At 50.6% G+C, this 24,901-nt stretch overlaps 7 protein-coding genes across 7 annotated transcripts; 3 read left to right on the top strand and 4 right to left on the bottom strand.

The window, feature by feature from the left end:
- Positions 1-48: 48 nt before the first annotated feature.
- Positions 49-1,090, bottom strand: A1O9_00590 (uncharacterized protein; the record flags this gene model as incomplete). Its single annotated transcript, XM_013409753.1, has 4 exons — positions 49-216; positions 281-360; positions 406-485; positions 534-1,090. The coding sequence occupies 4 exons, from the start codon at positions 1,088-1,090 to the stop codon at positions 49-51; spliced, it is 885 nt and encodes a 294-aa protein (XP_013265207.1).
- A 1,938-nt stretch (positions 1,091-3,028) lies between these two features.
- On the bottom strand, positions 3,029-4,414 carry A1O9_00589 (uncharacterized protein; the record flags this gene model as incomplete). The annotated part of the gene is made up of 2 exons (XM_013409752.1): positions 3,029-3,828; positions 3,877-4,414. 2 exons carry the CDS (start codon positions 4,412-4,414, stop codon positions 3,029-3,031), a joined length of 1,338 nt encoding a protein of 445 aa, XP_013265206.1.
- Positions 4,415-6,667: 2,253 nt separating this feature from the next.
- Positions 6,668-8,615, bottom strand: A1O9_00588 (uncharacterized protein; the record flags this gene model as incomplete). The annotated part of the gene is made up of 2 exons (XM_013409751.1): positions 6,668-8,368; positions 8,418-8,615. The coding sequence occupies 2 exons, from the start codon at positions 8,613-8,615 to the stop codon at positions 6,668-6,670; spliced, it is 1,899 nt and encodes a 632-aa protein (XP_013265205.1).
- A 1,083-nt stretch (positions 8,616-9,698) lies between these two features.
- On the bottom strand, positions 9,699-14,104 carry A1O9_00587 (transcription elongation factor SPT6; the record flags this gene model as incomplete). The annotated part of the gene is made up of 3 exons (XM_013409750.1): positions 9,699-9,967; positions 10,041-13,881; positions 13,940-14,104. The coding sequence occupies 3 exons, from the start codon at positions 14,102-14,104 to the stop codon at positions 9,699-9,701; spliced, it is 4,275 nt and encodes a 1,424-aa protein (XP_013265204.1).
- Positions 14,105-15,103: 999 nt separating this feature from the next.
- Positions 15,104-16,845, top strand: A1O9_00586 (STE/STE7/MEK1 protein kinase; the record flags this gene model as incomplete). Its single annotated transcript, XM_013409749.1, has 3 exons — positions 15,104-15,388; positions 15,443-15,600; positions 15,654-16,845. 3 exons carry the CDS (start codon positions 15,104-15,106, stop codon positions 16,843-16,845), a joined length of 1,635 nt encoding a protein of 544 aa, XP_013265203.1.
- Positions 16,846-17,355: 510 nt separating this feature from the next.
- On the top strand, positions 17,356-19,409 carry A1O9_00585 (uncharacterized protein; the record flags this gene model as incomplete). Its single annotated transcript, XM_013409748.1, has 3 exons — positions 17,356-17,880; positions 17,929-18,201; positions 18,258-19,409. The coding sequence occupies 3 exons, from the start codon at positions 17,356-17,358 to the stop codon at positions 19,407-19,409; spliced, it is 1,950 nt and encodes a 649-aa protein (XP_013265202.1).
- Positions 19,410-21,888: 2,479 nt separating this feature from the next.
- A1O9_00584 (uncharacterized protein) lies at positions 21,889-23,338 on the top strand (the record flags this gene model as incomplete). The annotated part of the gene is made up of 2 exons (XM_013409747.1): positions 21,889-21,980; positions 22,036-23,338. 2 exons carry the CDS (start codon positions 21,889-21,891, stop codon positions 23,336-23,338), a joined length of 1,395 nt encoding a protein of 464 aa, XP_013265201.1.
- Between the last annotated feature and the right edge of the window lie 1,563 nt (positions 23,339-24,901).

Genomic DNA, 24,901 nt, shown 5'->3' with positions numbered 1-24,901 from the left:
TACTTCCCTCGCCTCTGTCATTGCGGTTGCTCACACCTATAGGCCTTCTCAAGTATAAGCCGTGCCACGACTAATCAGACTTTCAAAAGTCTGCTTGTCGTGACCTGGAATTACTTGTCCCTTAGTCGTTCTCTCCAACTGCTTCAAGCGTTGTGTACTTCTGAACCATGCAGGGTGATCCCTTGCCAGCCACCCTTGGGGGATTCCATCACGCCACTACAAACGAATCGTCAGTTTACTATGGTCGTCTCATAAATTGAAGGCGCGAGAGAATACTCACATTTTCGATAACGTGGCAATGGTCACTGATGAACAAAAATGTACCACTTTCAAGCATGTTGATTTGCATACCAATCAGTCCTGGTCACTACTTAGCTTTGTCAAAATAGTCAACAGTCACCTTACCATCTGTGTGCCCGGGAAGATGATGCAGTGTAATACCTTGGCAAAAGTCGAAGGTTTGCTCATCGAAAGTTTTCCAGTTGCTGAGCGATATCAGTATGTTATCTGTGTTTAGGGCCACGAGTACTCACAAGCTCAACTTCAGGTAGTGCTCAAGATAGACACCCACGTCTGCCCCGGTTGCCACAGACCAGAACGCAGATCTCAGCTCTTTATCATGGACCCAGATCTCGACATCTTTCCGGTCCAGGAACATGTCTAGCCCCCCGGCATGATCGAGGTGCAAGTGCCCGATAATGATCTTTTTGATGTTCTCAAGTTTATTCCCCGTTGCCTCAACCGCGGCCTTCAGCTCGTGCCTAGGCTCGTAACGAATTCGGGAAAAGACATCAGCAACTTGAGGACCCCAAACTTCAGGGTAATCTTTGCCACAGCCAGTCTCCCAGAGAATGAGACCTTCATGTGGATGTTCAATCAGAATACAATACATGGGCAGCTCTCGACGTTTATTGACGAAGGATTTGTTCTCGGTGCTTTTCAAGCTGGTGTTCCCACCACGAATCACGAATGCTTCGTCGCATTCTAACCAGCCAACTTCAAGCACATGAAATTTAGTACCTTTAGGGCATACATTGGAGATATGATTCGGCACTGCGCCGCGGTCAAGTTGTCCTTGAATACCAGCCATTGTGTTTCAACGCACCGTGAGAGCTATTTCGCAGGGATGTAAGCTTGGAGCGTTCGGTAAAGGAGAATCACGTAGCAGATATGGATCAGATCTGGGAGGGGCTATCTCAGGATCTAATATCAGAGGCCCCGCATTTCCCAATAATAACACCATGCATGGATCAGAACATGACGACTTTTGCTGATCTCACGTGAAGCGAGTTTGGTATCGCTTCAGGCGTGCGCTTTGTCAAGTTGGAGTAGCTCCTTGATGCCGTCTGGTGGGGATAATCCTGAGCGGAGAACAATGGTTTAATGTTCCCCAAAAAAGAAGTTGCTCTGTAAGGATCTCCTCGCGGAGCAGAGGCTTCCCTAGCTGTGCCGTACCATCGCCACAAACCAACATTCTCGACAAACCCTCTCGCACAAAAGGGAGAGGAGATTGAGGGGAAACCCAAAGTCTCCTGTTTCTTTCATGCCAGCGAAGTTTGGCCTCGATGTCATACCAGAGAGGTCTTATTGGACGGAATGGCGATCTCCGGGGGAAAAAAAGAAAGAGATCGAACAACGGTGCCATTTTACCGAGTTATCTTCCTCGTGGCTTCACCAGTCTACCAATAATAATGCTGTTGGCAGTACCTCCCCCTCAAAACATGCCCTTTAGATGCTTTGTGCAACGACTAGATTTCAATGGGACGATTCACTGGGGCAAGGAAGAGTAGAGAAGATGAAAAGACTCACTTGGAACTGAGTACCTCGCACACTGAGTCGTCTTTACGAGATCCGTAGTCTCTTGGATACGTGATCGATACTCGTACATAGATACGAAATGTGCTCACCTCAGGCACCGATGCTTGGTGCACACGTACCCGTATTTAGAGCCATTCAGCCTTATCTCTCGCTCCTCGACTGGGCATGCCAGCCTGGTACCTCGCACCTCGTACGACTGTACTCAGTAGTATGTACGAGATACCTGCTGCCATATGTAAGCGTTGGCGGGCCATCCGCCATTTCGACTACTACCCACTTAACAAGGCCTTCCTTTTTTAACGAGGCAGAGCACGCCTTCTCAATTCCAAAAACTCAAAATTGGACAGTAGTAGCACTCGGCACCGAGTATGGAGTAAGTGGACTTTAGGAGGTGAATGCCCCTTTATCCCGAAACCGACCAACACGGCCGCTGTCGCTATCGCCACCGCCGGGCCCGCTCATCTCCGGTCCTGTCCTAGTCAGTGAACCTTTAGTGGGCACGAGATAGGAAGGCAACCTCAGGAGGATGCATGTGGTTGTCTAAACTTACTTGGCCCTCGCGTGTATTGAGCGACGATTCTGGCCGAGAACCACCGTGGCATTTGTTGGAAGGGGGGAAAACATAGTAGTAATATCGTCGTATGATACTGGTAGATATCTCACCCGTACTGCGTTTATTTACGCAGTACTTAGTATACACGAATTCATAGTATTTTTTTTTTCCCCCGGAGAGGCTTGAAAGTCGTTTTCAGGAACAGCGAAACGGAATGGAAGAAGTCAAAAACTAGACAAACCGCGACAAAATCATCTTTATACATACATGGAGCGCCATACATAGATACATGATAGCGTCGACATTTTATAGAGACAAGGGGGGACATTTTTTGGTTTCCTTTCACGGCATAATGATGACATGATGTTCCAATATCTAGGGACCTCAAGCTCCAATCTCTCTTTTTACCCCTCCAAGTGAAGGGATCCGAATATTGTGATCCTCGGGATTTATACCTATCCGTAGAGAGGCGCTGGACGGACGCCCCCTCCTCCCCAAAGACAGCTAAAATCGAGAAAGACGTTGTGTACGTGAAAAGGGGACTCGTAACAGAACAAGAGTCCGTATGAACAAATATAAAGGACGTTGGCGGGACAACAGGTGTAAAACTTTTGCTCTTGGGACGCGTGAGGAGTGCCGTTTGTAACCATCGTCCTCTCACTGCAACCAGCTTGTCTTGGAACGAGCGTCGTCACTGACTTGTCTTCCATGCGACGATACTCTTTGACTGAGTCTTTTCCCCATGGGTCTTGCGACGCCGATCTCGTACTCTTCCAATTGTTTCTTGTTCATCATCTTGACTTCGTCACCGTAATAATGCTCGTCGACGGTGGAGTGATTGCCCTTTTGACTCTCCAGGTCAGTTGTCTCGACACTCGAGCCCCTGTCGAATGTGCTGCCGCCAGCTGTTTGCCATCCAAAGTCCTTCTGGACAACGATCTGTCCGTCCTTGAGGGCTTTAACGTCAACTCTGCCCCTGTCGTGGAGAGGAATAGAATCGGATTCCTTAGCCAGTCGGGACGCAAACGGTGACTTGTTCCCCGAAGTGCCACCTTGAATTTTGCCGGAGTGTCGTCCTCCTGAATGACCACCACCATAACCATATATGGCCCCAGTGAACTTGGAGATCTGTTTCCCGAGAAAGCTTTTCAATGGTGGGAGGCACCCAATAATAACAGAAACCGTGCTCTCGACTAGCCCCCAAACTGCGAGACCGACAGGATCTGCGCGCTCATGACCGATAATCTGCGTTAAGCGAACAATGGCGACGGCAATGATGGCAAGACCGAGACAAAAGACGACAGAGAGCCCGATCTTCTGTGGGCGGGAAATTTGTAGATCGCGCAGGAGTCGCAGAGGGAGCAACATGATGAGTAGGTCTGATAGGATGTCCACGGCGGTGGAGTAGGAGATGCTGATATTGCCGCCTCTGACGTCGATAGGCTTGGAGCACTGACCTAAGGAACAATTAGCAGGAGTTACAAGCCTGCGAGAGGCTTACCTACCAAATTGAAAGTATGTGCTTGGGGGGTGACAGGTCCATGCGCTGGCAATCCAACATCCAATATATGAGAGGATGCAGAAGACCACCACGCCCCACCACACTCTTCTATATCGAGGAAGACCTTCAAACAATCTCCAAAATAAAGCCAGGAGACTAGCTTTCACACACCAGAGGACTGTCCACATCAAGCCAATGATCGGAAACTCATATCGGACATAGATGTTTCCCTGGATGATGAGGTCCTCAGACACCGGCAGCCGCCCCGCTGATACCTCCATGACATAGTAGAGGGAATGTGTCTGAAGGTGTTGTAGCAAAGCATTGACTGCCAAAACGGCGAAGGCCGCAACAACCCAGTAATCATCGGCGAAAAAGTGTCCAGCCTCGCGATATCGAGCGAACAATCTCAAGGACACGAAAAGGCCCGCGGTCGCAACGCCAGCCCAAGCAACTGCTCGTAAACCTGGCTCATGGAGATTTCTTGCAGCTCCAACTAGAGGAGGCAAGGCTGCTGGCTCTGTTTGGTTGGCTGTTGACATGTTGAAGAGTTGATGGAAGTAATCTTCAAGCAAAAGAGCGTTTGACACTAGTTGCTGAGGTCAATCGCAAATCCTCCTGTCCCGTCCTCAAATCCGTCCTCAGTTAGTGAGGGAAGACATGCGAATGTTAGGGAACGGGGACTGGGAATGAGGTGCAATTAATCCATTCGCCACAAGCAAAACTCGCTAGAGGACTATACAATGTTAGGGGTAGATTTCTTCAAAGACGATGGACTGATCTCCTTAAGCTGCAGGATAACCATGTGAGAAACAAGACTTCAAGTCCGGCAAACTTGAACAGAGTTCGTTACAGCCATTCCAGGCGAACATGGTAGCAATTCTTAGAGAGGTCTAGGTGCATGAACTAACTTAGTCAGGAACAAGGGCACGAAAACCATGGTTGCAGCTGTAAGTTGGAACACCGAACTTCAGACTACTTTTTTCCTGACCAACCGAATATGACAGGCGACTTTTGCAAATTCCCTCTCGCCTCGTGTTTTCTTGCAACTAAGTCTGACGCTTTCGTGCTCCGGACAGCTTTGACAGCGGGCATGCAAGCCAGACTAGACTTGAGGAGCTGGACTCGATCTTGGGGAATTCTCCAGGTTCCATGGGTCTGCTAAACCGAGCATGTCAGATGCATCCGTAAATTAGAATCTCAGACACTATACCCAGCGTGTTGGTAGCTCCAGAAGAGCCCTAAGCATGGCCTGTGCTATACAACATTAGTAGGGAGACCTGGTGGGGACGTAAGACAACCGTGGTAGGATCTGTATGGAGTCTGGCGAGTTCTTGCAGGTTTCAAAGCCCACTGCCTAGGGGGGGAGGGCGCACGTACTCCGTGCAGGGGGCCTGCTTATTGGATTCGGGAGTTTGTGCATTCTTCAAACTTACTGTAAGTTAAGGAAGGCGTTAGTGCTGGAGCTTGCCGTTGAACTGAGGGTTGAAGTAACAACTTGAGTACGAGGTTGCGTTTCACGCGTGCTGCAAATTACTTTACCTCGTATGTACTACTCCGTACTTGAAGGGCTTTCTTGCCGTCTCTCTCGGGCTGAGAAAAGTATGTATCATGACCGTTATGAACGAGTAGGCGGAGGATCCATCCATTGGGGCTTTGTGCAGGATCGATGCTCCGTACGAGTAGTCTCTCTTATGCATAAGCATTAAGCAGGGCAACCGAGGCGATGGATTGGTGAAACGTTGCATATCTAACATGCCCATGAGAATGGAGTCCTCCTGATCCCGACGCTCAGAGAAAGCGCGATCGGATCTGTGTGCTCGTGGGATACCATGCCTCGCTTGGACCTCGTTGTACAAGTGAAAACGAAGTGGAGTAGCGAAGAAGCCTCGCCACTGAGAGGGAGAGGGAGGATAACAAATTCGTAAGGAAAAGGCCGGGCTCCACGGTCGACCTGCCCGCGGTAGTCATCGCGGGACCATCCCAACCAAGAAGCATCTGGCAAGCCTGGCATGCCTCTAGAACCGAAGGCGCACTGTACATACTCGTAGGCGACCACCCATTGAAAGGCATGGCGTCCTTTTAGGAACGGCCGGGCGGGAGGCTAGAGGCGTTAGTGGGGCGCCTGATGGAATGTGGCTGTGTTGATCATTGCGGGATCTGTCCGGCGGAGATGAGTCTAGTTCAACAGCCACCCCAGCGCCTTTACCAGTCAATAACAAGGTAGCCAAAGAAGAGAAAATGGTGCCGAGGATGGACTGCGGGACGGAGGAGTCTACCGGATGTTGGAAATTTGATGATAAGCATGGGATGGTGTTCCGAACAGCTGATCCCGGATTGTGCCTGCTGCTATTGCCAGACAAGTGCTAGTATGCATGGTAGGACCTGCATTTACACGCTAAACACCTGTTAGTGAGGAAAACCTGTGGCAAAGCAGGGACAGCCATGTCAGGCTGCTTCCTTATCCTCCGTCGACTCTCGCCTTCGAGCCCCTCAACGATTTACGAGTACAGGCGATTCCATGCGGACACTGGGTAAGGATACAGAACGAAGACACATGGCCGCAAGGGGCCAAATTCGGAGGGACTCAGGAATCCGCGCATGGAGTTTCAGCAATGCCGTGATTAACGGTGTGTGATTATGATTAGGGCACCTAGCACCTCGTACGGACACTCGGTCATATGTATATACGTGTATATACGTGTATATAAGATGCATAAATTACAAAGGTGTAGAACATCTATCAAATGTTGGAAAATGCACGCTAAAAATGGCCATCAGTTCTTCGTGTCAAGCTAAGAATTGACTTTGCATAATCTTCTTGATGAGTCCTCTCCCCACCCGTCACTACCCACACAGGTTGGGCAGAAGAAGACGGACGCGGGGTCATACTTTTCCTTGATGCCCAGGAGTTTATTGTAGTTGCTCCCGAAGAAGTCGACCTTCCAATCGGGATCATGTCTGTCGGCTTCGTTCATGTATGCGCCGGTGTTGGGTGCCAAAGCCTTCATCGCGGCCACTTTGCTAAACGTGATATCGTCCTCGATCTGGTCGACCACCGACTGAGGGGTACCTAGAGGATACCCGCGTGCAACGATGTTGCTGAAGTAGCATGTACGCCAGGCAGGGAGCACTCCAGAATTCGGGTCAGCCTTGTCCTTGAAGACCTGTCCACCACCAACAATCTCAAAGCTGTTGAAAGTAAACTGTCCAGGCGTACCAGCAAGTTTTCCGATCATATTCCGGAGAGCAGAGAAATTCTTCGTTAATGATGGTCGGTCGAACAGGCGGGACCCGAGGGTTGCAGGAGTGCCAACGGGTGGTTCCACTCCAGATTCGGCCGCATAAAATGACCAGTAGTCCGGGTAGGTGACATAATCCTCCGAGATGAAGACGCTGCTATTGTAGAGAGCGAGTTGTGCTCTTGTGGCATCAAAAGCAGCGCGTGCGTCTTTTTCCGTCTTGCCGAACATGTAGATTCCGTGTACATATGCAGCGGTGAATGTCGCAAAGATTGGTGTTGGACTGTCGGCGGACCACTGCCCATAGCCTGCATATCCGGCATCGTTCAGATCAGGGTAAGCGGAGGTGACGATTGCAATCGTGTCCAACAGGCCAGTCGTATTGGCAGTGAGAGCACCCATGGCCAAATGCTGGACAACCATACCCGCGTTAGGATGCGCCTTGATAGTGGTTGAGATTACAACGCCATATGTCCCACCACCTCCACCTCGGAGAGCGAAGAAGATGTCACTGTTCTGGCATGCGTTCGCAGTGATGGTCAAACCGCTTGACAGAACAACATCCAACTCGAGCACTTGGTCAGCTCCGAGACCGAACTGCCTAGATGGTGGACCGTGGCCACCGCCTTGCATCCAGCCTCCAATAGCTCCGACACTGGGAGTACCACCACCCACCACAATGACGTTGTTTGCTTTGGCTTGTGTATACACGTCAGCCCAGGTGTATGCACCAGCGATCTTGAAAGCACTGCCGGTCCAGCCACTTCTGGTACATCTTGTACTAGATTTGAACGTCTTTTGGAAGGTAATGCCTTTGCGGAGATGGCGAATCCAGACCTCAAGGCCTCCAGCTCCCTCAGATCGCCCAAGCATATCGTGACCAGTGTTCTTGACAACCAAGCGGATGTTGAATAATCTGGCAAAGGCGACAGTCGCTGCCACATGCCATGGCTCGGTGGCATCCACCGCAAATGAGGGGCTCACTCCTAGTGTACATGAGCCGGGTGTCTCCCCTGCTGCTACGTTCACCGGGGGACAAGTGACATTTGTCGGATAAGAAAGTCCTACCACGTCGTCTGCTTGGAAGGTGGCATCCTCCCAGCGCGAATCAACGTCGGCACATCTGGCGGCGTTTTGATCTGGGCCAGGATAACATGAAATGGCCACGGGCTTAGTTTTAATGACACGTCCTCCTGTCGTGATGTTGAAGATTTTCCAAATGGTATCAGATGGGAAACAACTATCGCCAGGAACCTAATAAAGGTCAAAAATGTACCAGAGTCTGTGTCTTAGGATGGCTTACGCATTTACATATCTTTTTAGGCTTAAATGAGCTGGCAGCCGCAACTAAGGAATCTGTAGAAGACACCACATCGGAGGAGAAAGTTGACACGTCCGAAGTTGACACGTCTGACGGTATATCTGTGACGGCCGAGTCGGCGCAAACAGAAGATAGAGCAGCAGCAAAAACGAGCGCTGTTGAAAAGAGTGACGATAACATAATGAAAGCCGTGCCAGAAAAGCAAAGGAGTGACGCTGGAAGTTGGCAAATCAGTCAAGAATGATGGGAGAAGAACCAGTCGAAGCCCATGTGGCAACCGGACCTTTTGTATCAAAGCAGTGTGCGGAGTTGACGATGCGAACACTTTCCACAAACCCTGTGCAAGGACGACTATTGACTGTAGTACGGAGTAGCCTGCCTGACGGGTCAAACACTACAACGTGGCAATGCTGTATTTAGCCCGCGAAGTCGGAAAGATTGGTACGAAGCTATCACAGTAGGCTGCCGTTATGCTGAGGAGGGTATAGGATACGGCAGTAGCTCAGAACGCAATGTGACCGTGGCAGGGAATGGTTTGAGGGAATGGATCAAACAGACCCGACCATAGCCAATCGTAAACATACGGATATTACAGCAAGTTAGAAGGGCTTTGCCGAGGTGAAGAACCAGTCCCGCGGCCTCTGTCAATAATACGGACACTGGTCCATCACGAATCCGGGGACTACAGTAAATTTGCATGGAACAGAGTAACTGATGGGACTGCTCATGGTGCGAATACGGAGAAGGGGGAACCCGAGATTCTGGAAGGCCAAACAATGACAGGGATGTTCAAATTGCATCCGGCCTTGATCCTGGTCGATAATGGGGCTGGGGACATTTGGGTGCATCCTCCACTGTCGTCTATCGCCTTTCTCGGGAGGTAGGAGGCCTCTTCTAAGCCTTCTTCGATCATTTCATCGACTTAAGCGAGATATCAGCTGCCGTTAGACATGTCTAGATTGTTAAAATTTGGCTCGATCAATGCCGTAACAAGGGAAAACGCAGACCACTGAGGTCCCAATAGTACAATTAGATCCTGAGCTTGCGTACTCGGTACCTAGGTACTCCGTAGCTTATGCTCGCTTTTCAGCAATGCACAGAATTGCCATAGTCTCCTGGGCAAGGCTTGCCATGAACTAGTGGTACACAGTCTGGAACCTTCGTCGGTGGGTGTCGTCCTGGCCACCCAGTTTGAGGTACCAAACGACACGAAGCCTTCCCATCAACCCGTTGGGCACGCAATGTGCGGTATTTTTTGGTGGTCTACCTTCGTCCGCTCTGCCTAATTGATGCTGATTGATGCATGTTCTGAAAGAGCAGCTTGAAGCCGTTACACAAATCTCGCATTGTTGGGTATGGTTGTTTCATCAGCTCAAACCCCGATGGTATCACCCTAACAGACCAGTCCATCAACTTAGCATTCTGGCCGGCTTTGAAAACAAGATGAAATTGTCCAGGTCGTTCTCGATTGATACAAAACTGATACATAGATCGTTTCGGATTCGCGTTGGTGTAAGTGGTCAGCCATTCCTCTGTTTACGAAAGTTAGTAGGGCTTGAACACATCCCAGTGAGGAACAAATAGGCGTTCGTCTATCCCACTTACCGAGAGCAGCTTTAGACTTGTCCTGGAACTTCTCGTGGCCGCACATCTCGTCGACCTTCTTGGCCATGGTCTCAACGTGCAAGGCAATCAGCTCGTCCAAGTCTGAATAGTTGTATCTGCCACCAATTCGTAATGTCTTGCCCAAAGAAAATTCGTTCTCTTTGTCCAGTTCGAGCACATCTATGTGTTGGAATATCCCATCAGCCACTTTCCATGTGACTGCCAGGTGATCTGTACCCTTGGACGAGGGCCGTATCACCACATCACCACGATTTTGACTGCCCAGGTATTCTTCGGCTTGCTTGGCGTTGAATGGTCGGAAGAAACGATGCTTGATGACACGAGTCACTCGGCTCCCCGAATCCGTCTTCTCCTGCAGGAGCTTCCTATCTGCTGCCTCTTCTCTGTCGTCCCATTCGTTATAATTTCGATCAACATGACTGAAGCGAACGAAGGGCTTTTTCAGTTGATCTTCTCTCAGACTAACAGTCACACTGAAGTCTTTTCGGTTGATGGATGTGATGTGCCCCTGTACTGTTTGATGCACCGCATATAGTTGCTTTGGAGAGATTCCATTCTCTGCAAATTGTTCCATTTCCACAATGGCATCCAGTCCACAGTCCAGTTTGCCAATTACCGTCATATCTGAAACCTTCTTCAGAATGATAGGCACATTCATGCCCCTTTGCAGAGATTCCTTCGTCTCGCCAGTGAGCATGGTGAAGATTTCAGTCTCCCGGAGGCTGCTGTGAAAGGTTGCTCTGATCTCTTCATATGGCTCAATTAACTCAGCGCGAATATTCTCTAGAGTCGTCCGCTTCTTGGAATGGAGATTTTTCTCCAATTGCTCGGCATACTCCTCGAGAACAAGATCATTCACACGATCTTGGGCTTCATCTTTGATCAATCGACGCACAATTGCGGCTGACCCACCCTCTTGTCTTTCAGCCTCAATATCTTCTTCATCCAATTCCAGGGCATCAGCAGCCATTTTGCGAGCAATGTCATAGTCTTCAGGGTGGATGCGTGTGGAGTCAAGGTACTCTGAGTTGGGTTCAGACAACTCAAAAGCAATGCTGAGGGAACCAGCAGCATTGCTCCACACCTTGAAACCCATTGCTTGATGGGGATCATTGATACCCAAAAGGTCTTCACGAACGGTCACGTACCCACCATTAAGATTAATGACTTTGAGAACGTGTTGGGCTTTCCGTGGACCCAAGCCCATCACATAGGGGAGTAGACTGGCCACAGCACTGTCGCTCACAGCCTCATTGATGTCAACGCCAACCATGTTGACATTGTCGACGAATGCCATCTCTAACTTCTTCCATAATTTCTCTTGAGGCAAGAGGTGCTGTGCTGGATGAAGACTGATTGACACGATATCTCGTCCCAGGGATGCATATTCCACCAGAGGGTTTTGCATATATCTAGCCAATGCAACACAATACAGGGCCAACGGTGCGAAGCCAGGATGGTCAACCCTGGCACGATCGCTATTTTGGTACATCCGCGCAACCTCATCGTTGACAATGATGACATCCAAAGGCTCACTCCGTTCGCGATCATCGTCTTCAATAATGGGACCGCGAAGATCATGGCTCTGGACGAGAGTTGTGATGTTTGAATAAAGCTTTCTTGTGTCTGGGGACCATCCAGAAACACCCAAGACTTCAGGCCCCCTTCGTCGAATTACCTCCAGAAGAGCTTCCACGTCCTTGCCATCAGGGATGCCTTTCTCGGAATCACCTGGAGACAATTCCTTGAACCGACCGTGTTCGAGGACTCTGCCATCGTCACTAACGTATGCCCAGTAGATGTGATCACGGCCTGGAACTCCGCCTCCATTGGTCAGAGTGAGTACCCGAGGAGTGGTGCCTTTTTTCATGCCTTTTGGTTGATAAGGAGCTTGATCGAGCCTCAGGCCTAACTCCTCGCGACAATAATTGCCAACAATATCTTCGCACCGTTCTTTCAGGTTTTCCTTTACCAGCCGATTCATCAGCTTCATGACCCTGTCGAAAGCGATAGTTACAACCTCTTGTCGTTCTGCATTCCACGCATCTGCCACACTAGAGTAGTTGTCGCTCTCAATATGCTTATGGAGTTGCTTAACGAAAGATTCTTGATTTAGCAATCGAGTTTTGATCTCAATTAAGCCTTCTTCTTCAGCCTTCAGCATCTTCAAGAAGAGTTCAGGCTGATTGAACCAGGAGGAGACATCCTGGTTCCTGAGATACTTGAATTCGTAGTAGGGGTGTTGTTCATCAATCTTTCGCAGTCCTTTGTCAGTGCGGTGGCAATCTATCACACCTTGAATATAGACATTTTTCCTTATACACCCGCGGAATTTGGGGCTCATAAAAAGTTCTTCCACAAACATAGACTTCGCGGCTTTCAGGGCCTTCGTCGAGGTTGAGAACTCATCATCAACGAAAGAATCCGCCAGATTCTCCGGGTTATCTGTAGGATCCTCGGGGTATGTTCTCTGACCCTGTCCGGTTGCATTTTCAGCGAAAGCGTTGGCAGAGATACCAAAAGCTCTAACTAGACCATATGCTTTCGCCGAGCGAATCTCCTCGTAAACCGTCTTGGTCAGGGCCTTCTTTTGCGACATAGCAATTCCATTAGGTTCTCCATTGCTGGTCAATGCGAGATCTTTCAGTTGTGACGCGTATTGGAAATATAGATAGTCTTGGAGATCCTGGAGCTCCTCCATTGTCACAGCGGCTGGAAGCATCTCTTCAAATGTAACATCCTCCGAGATAGACGTTGTCTTCAGGTCGTCATAAGTTTTCTGTAATGTCCGCCGTTTTTCGATCAGAGCACGAAACTTTAGATCCCACTCGAAAATTTTCCAAATGTCTGCCTGGATTAGAAGTTTGGTGGTCTCCGGAGCGGTACGGGCATTTCCTTGTTCGTCTCTACCGATGACTTTAGAGGTGACATGCATCAAATAATCTTTGCGGTTGTTGTAGATAAATGGGGGTTCGAAATCATCTCGAACCAGGAATTCCAAAGATTGACTGATGGCCTGCGTAAATGGCTCTTTGAGATTGGGATCCAAGCTCTTTTCTGGCAGCATCAGATCAGATATCCAGCCAGCTTCCTCTTTGAACTCGGCTTCAGTAAGTTCGATATGGCGATATGGCTTTCTGGCTAGTTGGTGCCTTTCAGGTTCGTCAGTGAGGCGGATCAGATTATCTTCATCCGTCAACATTTTCTCCGCGAGTTGAGAAGGCTCAAAGACATCCTTCAGATCAAGGTGTTTGTCCTTCTTCGCCTCCTGCTCATCCGCTTCATCTTCTTTCTCCAATGCAAAGTCGTAGTCAGTTCCATCACCAAATGCAGCGCGAAAGTCCTCCAAGGCGGCTTCGTCGAGGCCTGCGGCATCCGCGATGCCTAGGTCTGGAAGACGACTTCTAGCAGGACGAGCCACTTCTTCATCATCGCGTTGTCTTTGCTGCTCTTCGTCCGAAAATACATCGTCTTCGATAAAATCATCGAGGTCATCTTGCATGCCCCTTCGCCCTGGCCGACTCACTCGCCGGGCATATGGATCAGCATCTTCCTCCTCATCTGAGTCGCGAAAGATATCGTTGATGCCATATGTACGCTGTGTTTCTTGATCTTCTCTTGGGCCACGCTTCAGTCTTTTGAATTTCGGTTCGGAGGCTTCTTCGGCGGGTTTGAGGCCAATCAATTCGAGATCCTCTTCATCAAGGCCTTCATCTTCTCGATCGCGTTCTTCACGCCGGCGTTTCTTTCGGTCGCGCCTCCGCTCTCTCCGAGCCTCTTCGTCATCTTCATCTTCGTCCACGATGAAACCCTCCGCTACCTAATGGGAACAAGATTAGCGTCCAAGATTGCACGAACAGAGCTGGAACCAAGGGTACCTCTGCGGCAGCTTCTTCGTCATCGTCATCGTCTTCTTCCTCTGATGAGTCTTCAAAATGGCCATTGGCTCCATTCAATTTCCGTTTGACTTCGCCCGTATCTTCGTCGAAAGATCCTTCATCTTCTTCTTCGTCCAGAATTGCGCGGTCGTCGATCAAATCCATGTTTAAGGAAGAGGTGTTGAGAGAAAGAGAGGAAATTAGGGTAGAGAGGGGAGAGAGAAAGGAGAAGTGAGGATGAAGACAGTCTTAGCCACACCTAAGACAAGTAAAGTAGGCAGGAGAGTGGACAGAATCGTTGCAAGGACAAAGGTCACCCTCGCCAGCATCGCATTTCAAGAAAAGAATGCTGGAGACGGTGGCGTGTTTGCTCCGCCGTACTATATTGAATCGCCACCTGCGAGTCTGCGAGCCTGTACACCTGCCAAGTGCGGTCGGTCCTTGTCACGGGTATTAGTTATTCCGATCCGTGGTCACTGATTCAGTCTCATCTCATTATCCTCCCAACAATGGGGAACCACGGGCATGGGTGACAATCACTGGTCACCTGTTCGTGTGCAAGGGCTTCTCAAAAGCGAGCAATAGCCGCCTTCGCTTGAGCAAACTATTAACTATTGGTAGATCCTATTGCTCACTATTTCCTTTTGCGATCCAGCTATTGACGAGTCTCCATCGCCATGGCTTGAAAGATAAGTCCAAAACGAGATCTGAAGCAGCCCTGCCCCTATCTGGCCACGCATCCTTCCGACCCCAAGTTTCAAGATCAAAACCACGCCCCCCGGCATTTAAGTTACGCCTCAACTGCAGCTCAGGTTCGTACTACTCTATCTTTGCATGTGCTTCAACTTCAACTTCAGATGCACGTCTGATAGCTGTCTACCGCCTGTATCGACATTTCGTGGGTTTCTTCCGCCATCCGTCAGCCGCCCTCACTGTTCTTGAGATTATCACGCCTTGCCTGGCGCCTAATGGATCTCATTGACGTCGCAACTGGGCTTTAAATTAGCCGCCCGTCAACATATCCTGCACACGGCCGCGATCATCTCTTTTCAAGAATTTGTTGCACCAGCTCCCAACCTTGCATCTCTCCTCCTCGATACCGATTCCTAGTCGAGTCATTGTCCCCACTTCCCTATCCTCACCCTTCAATCCGACACAGTCATCATGTCCGACCCTTTCAAAGCCCGCACGTTGAAGAGGAAGAATGTCAAAGGGTTGGCTCTAAATGCTCCTCCTCCGCGGACTGCTCCCTCGGAAGGGGATTCACAGATCCCTGGTGCCTTAGGAAATTCCGAAAGCGATCGAACCGATACTTTGGAGATCGGACTAGAGTTCAAACTAGACTTGAGAAGCGAAGACTTGGTGGTACTCAAAGAATTGGGAGCAGGAAATGGAGGCACTGTCAGTAAAGTTATGCATGCATCTACCAAGGTGATCATGGCGAGGAAGGTCAGCAAGAAGTCATAGCGAGGAAGCCGCTTTCGAGTGCTAATTTCAAAGCAGATCATCCGGGTAGATGCCAAAGAGAATGTGCGAAAGCAAATTGTCAGAGAACTCCAACTCGGACATGATTGCAGCTCACCCTATGTAATCACATTCTATGGTGCCTTTCAAAACGAGGCTCGTGACATTGTGCTATGTATGGAATACATGGACTGTGGGTACGTGAATACACATGCTAACACAACAGGGTACTGGCTAACATTGTCTGCAGTTCTTTGGATCGTATATCGAAGGACTTTGGACCGATCCGCGTCGATGTGCTCGGAAAGATAACGGAATCCATATTGGGAGGTTTGGTGTATCTTTATGAAGCCCATCGCATCATGCACCGAGATATCAAGCCGTCGAATGTATTGGTCAATTCTCGAGGTATGATCAAATTATGTGACTTTGGAGTTGCAACCGAGACCGTCAATTCGGTAGCCAACACGTTCGTCGGAACTTCAACATACATGGCACCTGAGCGGATCCAGGGGGGTGCCTACACGATCAAATCGGACGTATGGAGCGTCGGGCTTACGGTCATGGAACTTGCCATTGGAAGATTTCCTTTCGATGCAAGTGACTCAGCAGCCGGAGATAGGGCGAGCGCGGGGCCCATGGGTATCTTGGACCTTTTGCAGCAGATTGTCCACGAACCCGCACCAAAGTTGCCCAAGAGCGAGGCATTCCCCGCGATATTGGATGACTTTATTGCCAAATGTTTACTCAAGAGCCCCGATGAGCGACCCACCCCCCGCGAGCTCTACGACAGAGATAACTTTTTGCAAGCGGCCAAGCGAACACCAGTTGATCTACAAGAATGGGCAGTAGCAATGATGGATCGACATAATCGAAAATCCTACCTGGCACCCCCTGCTCCTAAATCTCTCAAGAGCGACGGAACGACATCAGATTCATCCTATGCAACTTCTGCTACATCCACAGCATCTTTCACAAGTGACAGCCGAGCCACACCTGTCACTGCGAGAAAATATGCCAGCCCCACATCTGGAGACATACCCTTAGCTACGCCCCAATTTGCACTCGCACCGCCGTCTCAACAGACACCCACTGGTATCGTCGAAAGATCGCCGCCGCCTCCTCTGTCTCTTCAACATCTGTCACTGGAGACAAGAGATGCACCAAGTGGATTGGGGTCGCGATCAAATCGCCTGGGGTATAGTGACCGAGACAACATTCCTGAACCAGCGTCAGCCATCGAGCCTTCGCAGCGACCAATGTTTCCACCGCGGACCAGCTCCAATGGGTCATCGATTCCCAGTCGAGGTCATTTACCCAGCCCGGCGATGACCATTAGGCCTCCCCCCACGGGACCTCTACCGCCACCGCCGATGAAGGACCTACCTGCCCCTCCAGTGTTGAGGAGTGCGGGAGTAGCCAGTCCACGACGGCCACGATGATTTAGAATGATTGCTTCTTGAGACAGCATACATGTCATGGGATAGCAAGGGCCTGTTTGCATTGGCATCAGTTGGGCGTTGGAATCACTTCAGCATTTTCCAAGTAGGCAGTAGATTTTTGCAGGTGAATGTGATTGTACCGGATTCAAATTCCATTTTACTACTCTCATGATGGTTTTCTTGACCCGACTGAACTTGCGTACCTACACAGACTCTGTGGCTCGCCTAGAGGGCGTAGCTCAACTGGCAAGACTGGCCAGATAAGGCGCATAGTTGAAAAGCAAAAGAGCCCCTCAGCGGCGACAGTCACACCTTCCCCAAAGAAGAAAAATACCGCCAAGACATCGTCACAGGTGGGATCCGCGGTGCCTTCGTGGTCTGTACAGGTATCAGCCATCTTCTAGGCAGGACGATTCACGGGGGCGCGCAGAACTACTTTATCCCTTCTAAACTCGAGTTTCGTTTTGCCTGAGCTCGCTCATCTGGACTATGGAGGCCACTTCAGCCAGAATGGCGTCTCGAAACCAGTTCGATGGCTTTTCTCCACCTCGTTCGAACCTTCAGAGATTCATCTTCAATGCCTGCGACCCCATAGCCAATATCGAACCCAACTTAGGCTCAAACCTCGAGGTCGTCGACCTGATAAACTCCAAAAAGGGCAATGCACCTCGTGAGGCCGCGGTGACAATTGTCCAACTCATCAACCACAGAAACCCAAACGTCTCCATGCTTGCCCTGTCTCTCCTGGACATCTGCGTCAAAAACTGTGGCTATCCATTCCACCTGCAAATCAGTACGAAAGAATTCCTCAATGAGCTTGTTCGACGCTTTCCAGAGCGCCCGCCCATCCGCCCGAGCCGCGTACAGGGCAAAATACTAGAGGCCATCGAAGAATGGCGTCAAACAATCTGCCAGACTTCTCGGTACAAAGATGATTTGGGTTTCATAAGAGACATGCACCGGCTGTTACTGTACAAAGGCTATATGTTCCCCGAGGTCCGGCAAGAAGATGCAGCCGTGTTGAACCCGAGCGATGTATTCATCACGATTCCTTCATGGTGGAACCGTACTAACAGTTGATAGAACCTACAATCTGCGGAAGAGATGGAGGAGGAAGACCGAGCGGCGCAATCTGCAAAATTACAGGAACTTATCCGGCGAGGACGACCACAAGACCTGCAGGAAGCCAATCGATTGATGAAAGTCATGGCCGGTTATGACACCAGGCACAAGACGGACTATCGTGCCAAGGCCGCAGAGGAGGTGTCAAAGGTTCAACAAAAGGCGAAAATCCTTGAAGAGATGCTTCAAAATCATCGGCCTGGGGACACAATCGGTGACGGTGATGTCTTTGAGGTAATTCCCCTTCGGTTGGTTTGTGCATGGTGGGAAGCTGTTCTAATTGAATGCAGGAGCTGGCCTCTGCATTGGCCAGTGCACATCCCAAGATCCAGAAAATGTGTGAGGAGGAATCTGAAGATGCTGAGGCGGTATCGAAACTACTCGAAATCAACGATAGCATCCACCGCACCATCAAACGGTACAAGTTAATGAAGGCCGGGAACATTGAGGAAGCAAATAGGATCGAGAAAGGAACCTTAGGCACGACGACGGGCGTTAGCAAGAATGCTGCCAACGAGCTTTCGTTAATTGACTTTGACCCGGAGCCTCCAGCCCCAGCTGCATTGTCAAATGCCAACGGATCACTCTTGGATGCTGGTCCGGGGTCATCAGCACAAGCAAAGCCAACAACGGTAGAAGATGACCTACTTGGACTCTCACTGGACGACTCAAGTTCGGGGCAGATGGGCTCAATTTCCCTCGGACCCAGTACAACTTTTGGAAATACTTCTGCTTCAGGCTTTGCAAGCAAACCTCACTTTCCCACAGCTCCAGCTCCAGCACCGGCCCCTCAACCCTCTCCGAAACCGAACTATGACATTTTTGCCTCCCTGACCAGTGCTTTACCCCCTTCAAAACCATCTACGCCCGCACCAGCAGCAACACCACAACGCCCAGCAAGTCAAGCGGCATTAGATCCGTTCGCTGCCCTTGTCTCTGGAGGATCACGTCCCTCAACTCCTCGGGCGTCCACACCGCTTGAAGGGCTCGCTCGATCCGCAGCTGGGGCGCCACAAGTGCCAGGAGGAGGAGCAGCGGCAGCGACAGCGGCAGAAGATGAATGGCTCTTTGAGTCGTCACTGCCCGGGCCGTCTATCGTCTTAGTGCATTCATCGTCCATAAAGATCGAATTTGAGCCCCGCCGAATACCAGGGCAGTCAGTCATACAGATGACAGCATATTTCTCCAACACTACGCATCAACGCATTACAGCATTGCACTTCCAAGTCGCGGTGGAGAAGAGCTATACGCTGCAACTCAAGCCGCAGAGTGGGCGGGAGCTAGCGCCCAAGTCTGAACGACCTCTAAAACAAGAAATTCTCCTGAACGGCATACCAGAAGGCAAGGGAAATGCGGTCAAAATGCGGTTCAAAGTATCATATGCTCTGAATGGCCAACCCCGAGAAGAACAAGGTACGGTGCCATCGTTAGGGGTCAATTAGGACAAGGATAAAAGCGGGTGGATCCTGCAAGGAGGGAAGCGCATGGCGTGTGCGGAACGATTTGTGGACGTGGCGGTAGATATATCCAGCATCAGTGAGCGATCGAAGCGACAGCGAGGGGTTTTTGCCCTCCGTATGAGACAAGAAATTATATTTTGTGTAGTTAGGCGAAGTGTGGTGTTCACCCCGTGAAGGCCAGTAGGAGACCACCCTTGTAGGATCATCCAGATTGAGTTTAAAACGATCTATCTACCGATGCATAGAGGGAGCCCATGCCCATACCCGGTATACTTCAGACCAAAGATAGAAAATACGAGACACGAGGCAAACAGCAGAAGAAGTGTAGCGCTGGATCGACACGATGCATGCGGGTGACAGATCCAACCTTGCAGGATGCCAGGACCAGGACCAGGACCAGGACTAGGACGAGAATCTCTTACAAGTTACTAGAGCCAGAGGGAATAGAAATGGATCGTGGACGAGCGCCACTGGGTTTCCGCCACTGGTCTCTGAGACTGTTGGCTTCTGACTCTGGCCCTGGCTATGGCTGCTGGCGCGTGCAGCACCACGCCAACTCGCAGTCGCCCAGTTCCCATCCAGATCGCCGATCTGGCAGTATTAACGTTGATGGCGATCCCAGCGGCAGGCGCGAGATGAAACCCTGCTCCTTCCCCATAGGGCTACGTCGGCTACTTCCAGAATGATTTCAAATTCATCCTTGTCTCGCCTCCTCTTTTTCTCCGGATTCAACATTCGCTTCTGGTGCATGAGCCGTTGAGAGCATCGACCGACGCGGCCCGTTCGCACTTGTGCATCCGCCCTCTTGTCCTTTGCTTCTGATCCCTCTTGATCATTTCAGGTGGCCCGAGTCGCAATACCTTCGGTGCTATACATCTGGTTCCAACTCGACAGTTCACCACATACGAGGAAACCGGGTTACTAACTCTATCCACAGGCCGAGTTTCCTCTGTGCCCTGACCAGGATCAGCGTACCTCTTGTAGTAGTGGGAGAATTGCACGAGTCAACATGACGCGCTGTGAAACCCTGCGTCATCCCTACCAAATTGGTATTTTGCCGAGCAGATCACTGAGAGGAGAGTAAGACAGCGAACGAGGTACATACCTGCCCACCAACGAACAGAGCACGGCGGCTTCGTCCTTTTACAGAGATGCGTGAGGTGTGAAATACGACAATCTCATTTAAGATTGGGCACAATATCTCTTTGCCATCACCTCGACCCGCACCGACTCCTACGGCTGTCAATATATTTTTCCCCCAAGAATGGACGCGACAAACGCCCGGCCGTTGAGGCGTCGAGCGCAAGATAGCCGACGCACGCTAAGATCTTGAGCTAGAACTATTCCAGGAGATAGATACTCCACGATCGTGTCCGAGATCGCGCACAGGCCACTGAAATGCTCGACACTCCAGTGATCTTTGGCAGCATCTGAGGCAATTCGAGGTGGCGGATAGTCTCATTCGCCAAGTCAGGCTCATCCAGATCTCAAAAAACCTAAGGACCCTTAGAACGAAGCCATCCCCAGGATCAACCATCCGGGAAGACGATGAAGAGTACCTTAATATCGATCAAGGCCGCCATTGTCCATGTGGTGGAGCTCTCATCCGAGGCCAAGGTAGGCTGGAAGCGGGCCATTGAAATGACTATGATCTCTGCCACCCATGGCACATCCCAGTCCACCCGCCTTCCCTTCTCAACCTTATCGAGCGTTTGACCTTCCGCTTCCAGTATCGCCGACTTTGTCCCATCGATCAGCGCCCCCTCCCGCAGAAATGACTCCCATTCCATCACCAAACCTCTGTTCATCCCGCTGTCATTTTCATCTGGGAGTTTAGGACAGAGCTTCCCGTGCGACGGACTTCTCTTCCACAGCCAACCATCACGATCGCTCTGTTAATGTGCGTACGAGGGACCTCCGCCCGCTTTCCCTCCCACAGCCACTGCTTTCCACTCCCCGTCCCATCACACTCTTGGCTACCGGAAGCTACCAAGAATCGCTTTTGTCGGACGATGATCCACAAACTACAGCAACAGCTCCATCCGACCCTACCCACATCTCGTAGTCCTTTCTAGCTTGGGCTGAATTTACGCTGCTGAAGTTCTTGGCAGCTTGTCACTGCTGAGACTAGAGACGTCTTTCGGCATCTACACAGTCCCAGGTCTACATCTGCTCCCTTCATTTGCCACTTCTACCACCTCTTGTATCTTATTTTCATCGTAGCCTCCTACACTTCCCTCGATTTTCAAAGAGCCATACATCCTTTTGTGCCTTGGATTGTTTTCGTCTTGGTCAATCTGTTCCATCTCACTCTATGTCGCTTGACCCCACTGCATAAAGCAGTGCATTTTCGCATCCTCCAGTGATCTTCGGCCGCACCATTCCGTACCGCTAGCATCTGTACGACTTCCGCCACATAGCCCTCTCATCCAGATAATTTGTTGGGATTACGTGGCTCGAGATGCCCAAAGCTCCACCAGTTCCTCCCACGAGGACCATTCCGCCCATCAAGGCGATGAAAACTGAGCGTACTCATGAGGAGAATCAGGAAAGGTGTGCAGGATGCAACCACGAATACTCACCTAGTTTATACTGACCCTCTACTCAGAGCTTATATTGCCGCTTCGCGAAGGAGTGACCGGAGTCTAGAGGCGAGAGTCGAGTCTGCACGAAGAGCATCCGAGATTCATAAGCGACGCACTGGTCGTTCATTGCGTGTTACCGAGCAAGATGTGATCAATGAGGAAATGTATGAAGAAGAGGACGATGATTTGCCGCTACGCTATCGCCGGCTTACTGCACATCTTCAAACTGGTTCTGCCGACTTCAATCGAAGATTATCCGCCTATTTGACACAGCAAGTGGCGGTACGGAATATGATGGGACAAATGTCCCAGAGCCCTTATGCTCAATATCCCAATATGCCATACCAACCACAAACAGCCAACATGTTCGCTCCTCCTTTGATGCCCCAAGCCAATCTAGGTCAGTCGCCAACGACGAGTTACCGTTCTGTTCCATACCCATCTCCGCACCAAACAGATTATCGTCAGAGTCATGGCCGATCATATTCAATGGCCTCGTTACCGAACAACAAGGCTCCGGCGTCACCCAATCTTACAATCCAAACACCTCTCGATCAAAGACGGCTGTCAACCCCCACCAATATTCACACCAACGGCGAAACGCAGCAAGCTGGTCATGGCATTGATACAAATAATATCAAGCCCGATCCAGACTATCTCCATCAGGCTCAATCCGCCACATTTCCACCATCAGGCTCGTTCCCACCTTTGTGGCAAGACATCGGTCCGTTCACAACCTCCCTTCCTCCCGAGGCACAGCAAATGCTCGCCTACGCACCACAATTTGATGTCAACGATCCGAACTATACGATGCTTATGCATGGCTCCGATCAATTTATATCCTCACCATACTACCCATGGCACGACATGAATCAATCGGGACTGAAAGGCATGCCTGTTCATCCATCCGCTTACCCAGGCATGTCGGCGACTTTAGCGCCTTCAGCACTTGAGCAACATCCTATGAGCCAAGAAGAACCGTCCCAGAGCAACAAAAGCTCGACATCCCTCGTCGCTCATCATAAATCTTCGTTGACGCAGTCCTCACTGCCACCAACCGCCGGCCTCGATTTCAACTTCAGTCGGGAGTCCAAAGGATTTGACTTTGGCAGCATGGACATGTCGCGCGAGGACAGCCTTCAAGGCATGTTCAAGACCTCAGGGATGCCTTCAGGCCAGGTCACTCCGGCCGGCGAAGGGTTCTGGGACAATTTCGTCATGGATGGTTCGTGGGAAGACGAGCAGCAAGCCAGTAAATCCATGAGCGGAAGCATCGAGGACGAGGGCAGCACCACGAGCAGTGTCGGTGCCACGGCAGGAAGTTGATGCACAAGTGGAGGGGCTGGGACTGGACTGGGGGCCTGACGCCACCAGCATCACTCGATGTCCGCCCCCACCGACATTCCTTGTACGTCCACGGTGTATTCACCGATTCCACCAACTCATCCTATTCTCACCAACAGGCAAACAAGTAATAGGCGTTATCTGATTTTAATTTTCGGTCTGCGTGGCGCTTTTCGCTGGCTGGGGGTGGGCCTGTTAGATAGCGAGGGTGTGTTTTCAGGGCCCACGTTGAAAATGCTTTGTCGTTGAACTCCCTTCTTCAATCAGTATATCCATCGCACGACACGATAGCCACCGTTCTGGGTCTATATTGATTTCTTTGCTCATGTGCCAGCCGTCTGTTGCTCCGAATAGGAGACTCGGAATTCTTGTTTCTGGGCAGCTGGAGATGTGCGAGGCAAAAAAGGCAGAAGACAGAAACACGAAACAGCATGTTCCACGCTCCATGCTCCACGCTTAATGCACGATGCGATTGACGGAAAGGGAAAGAGAATAACAACTGTATCTACTACCTATCCACCTATCTACTCACGTACCCAAGTTCTCCTCTTGTTTCGTGTGAAGCGAAAACCTGGATGCGGGAAAAGGAGGGGGGTATAATTAATTACGGTTCAACGCAGGTTGCAGGGAAATTTCCCGCCGAATTTGGCGGTTTCCCCTCGCTCCCCAGATCGCAGCAGTACCGTCTGGCCCCGGTCGACAAGACATAGCTCGCTATGCATGGAGAGCGTTCACTAACCGTCTTGTGACGAGATCCTGACGACAGCAAGCCTCGCCTCAAAAGCCAATCAAGATCATCATGCCCAGCCGCTATGAATGTCCCACTCTTTCCTCTCGCCCTACCCGCAATCTTCTAATTCGCTTTGTAGATCCCAGCTCACAGACATGCAAGTACCAATTTGGTTCCACGATATTTCACAGATCGTTGGTCTTCTCTCCTCCTCTCTGGACTTCTGTCTCCCGTGGCAGACCTAACTTTATGTAGAGACGTTCTCCGTCGTCATTAACTTAGCTGCCCTATGGGAGGATCGCTGTTCCGACCGTAACACGTGAGCAAGGCTGAACTAGACTGACCGCCCTTGTGAGGCGTGATTATCCACTGTTGCGAGGACACCACTTGCGACGAGGACCAGAGTCGCACGAGGTCCGCAAAGCATTGCTTCCGGACGGAACTAGAGGGTCCCCGTTTCAGTGTCGACACAGAGTACTTATACCACGGCGTTGCCAGGACCAAGTCCTGCTCCCTCTTCTTTAGTTTAGTCTCTTAGTATTGTGCTGTCCATAAAGCAGGTTCACCCTGACGTCTGTACGAATCGTAACACCGATGGCCGCCTGCGGACCGCGGACCGCGGACAGTCTGGAGAGTTGCGAGAGTGAACTGATACCAATGGGCTTCAACAGTACCTGCTCTTGAGACTGAGCGTGGGACGAGGTTCTATTCCTGGGGTGGTTTCACCGAGTACGTTAGCGGGGGTGGGAAATGGCATGAACGTGAAGCGATCTATTTGCTGCACGGGGTGCCATGCGCTACTCCTCGAATCATGT

The sequence above is a fragment of the Exophiala aquamarina genome (assembly GCF_000709125.1).
Source record: "Exophiala aquamarina CBS 119918 chromosome Unknown aczIA-supercont1.1, whole genome shotgun sequence".
NCBI lineage: Eukaryota > Fungi > Ascomycota > Eurotiomycetes > Chaetothyriales > Herpotrichiellaceae > Exophiala > Exophiala aquamarina.
The sequence above is the reverse complement of the archived record's forward strand: the minus strand, read 5'-3'. Positions and strand labels throughout refer to the sequence as shown.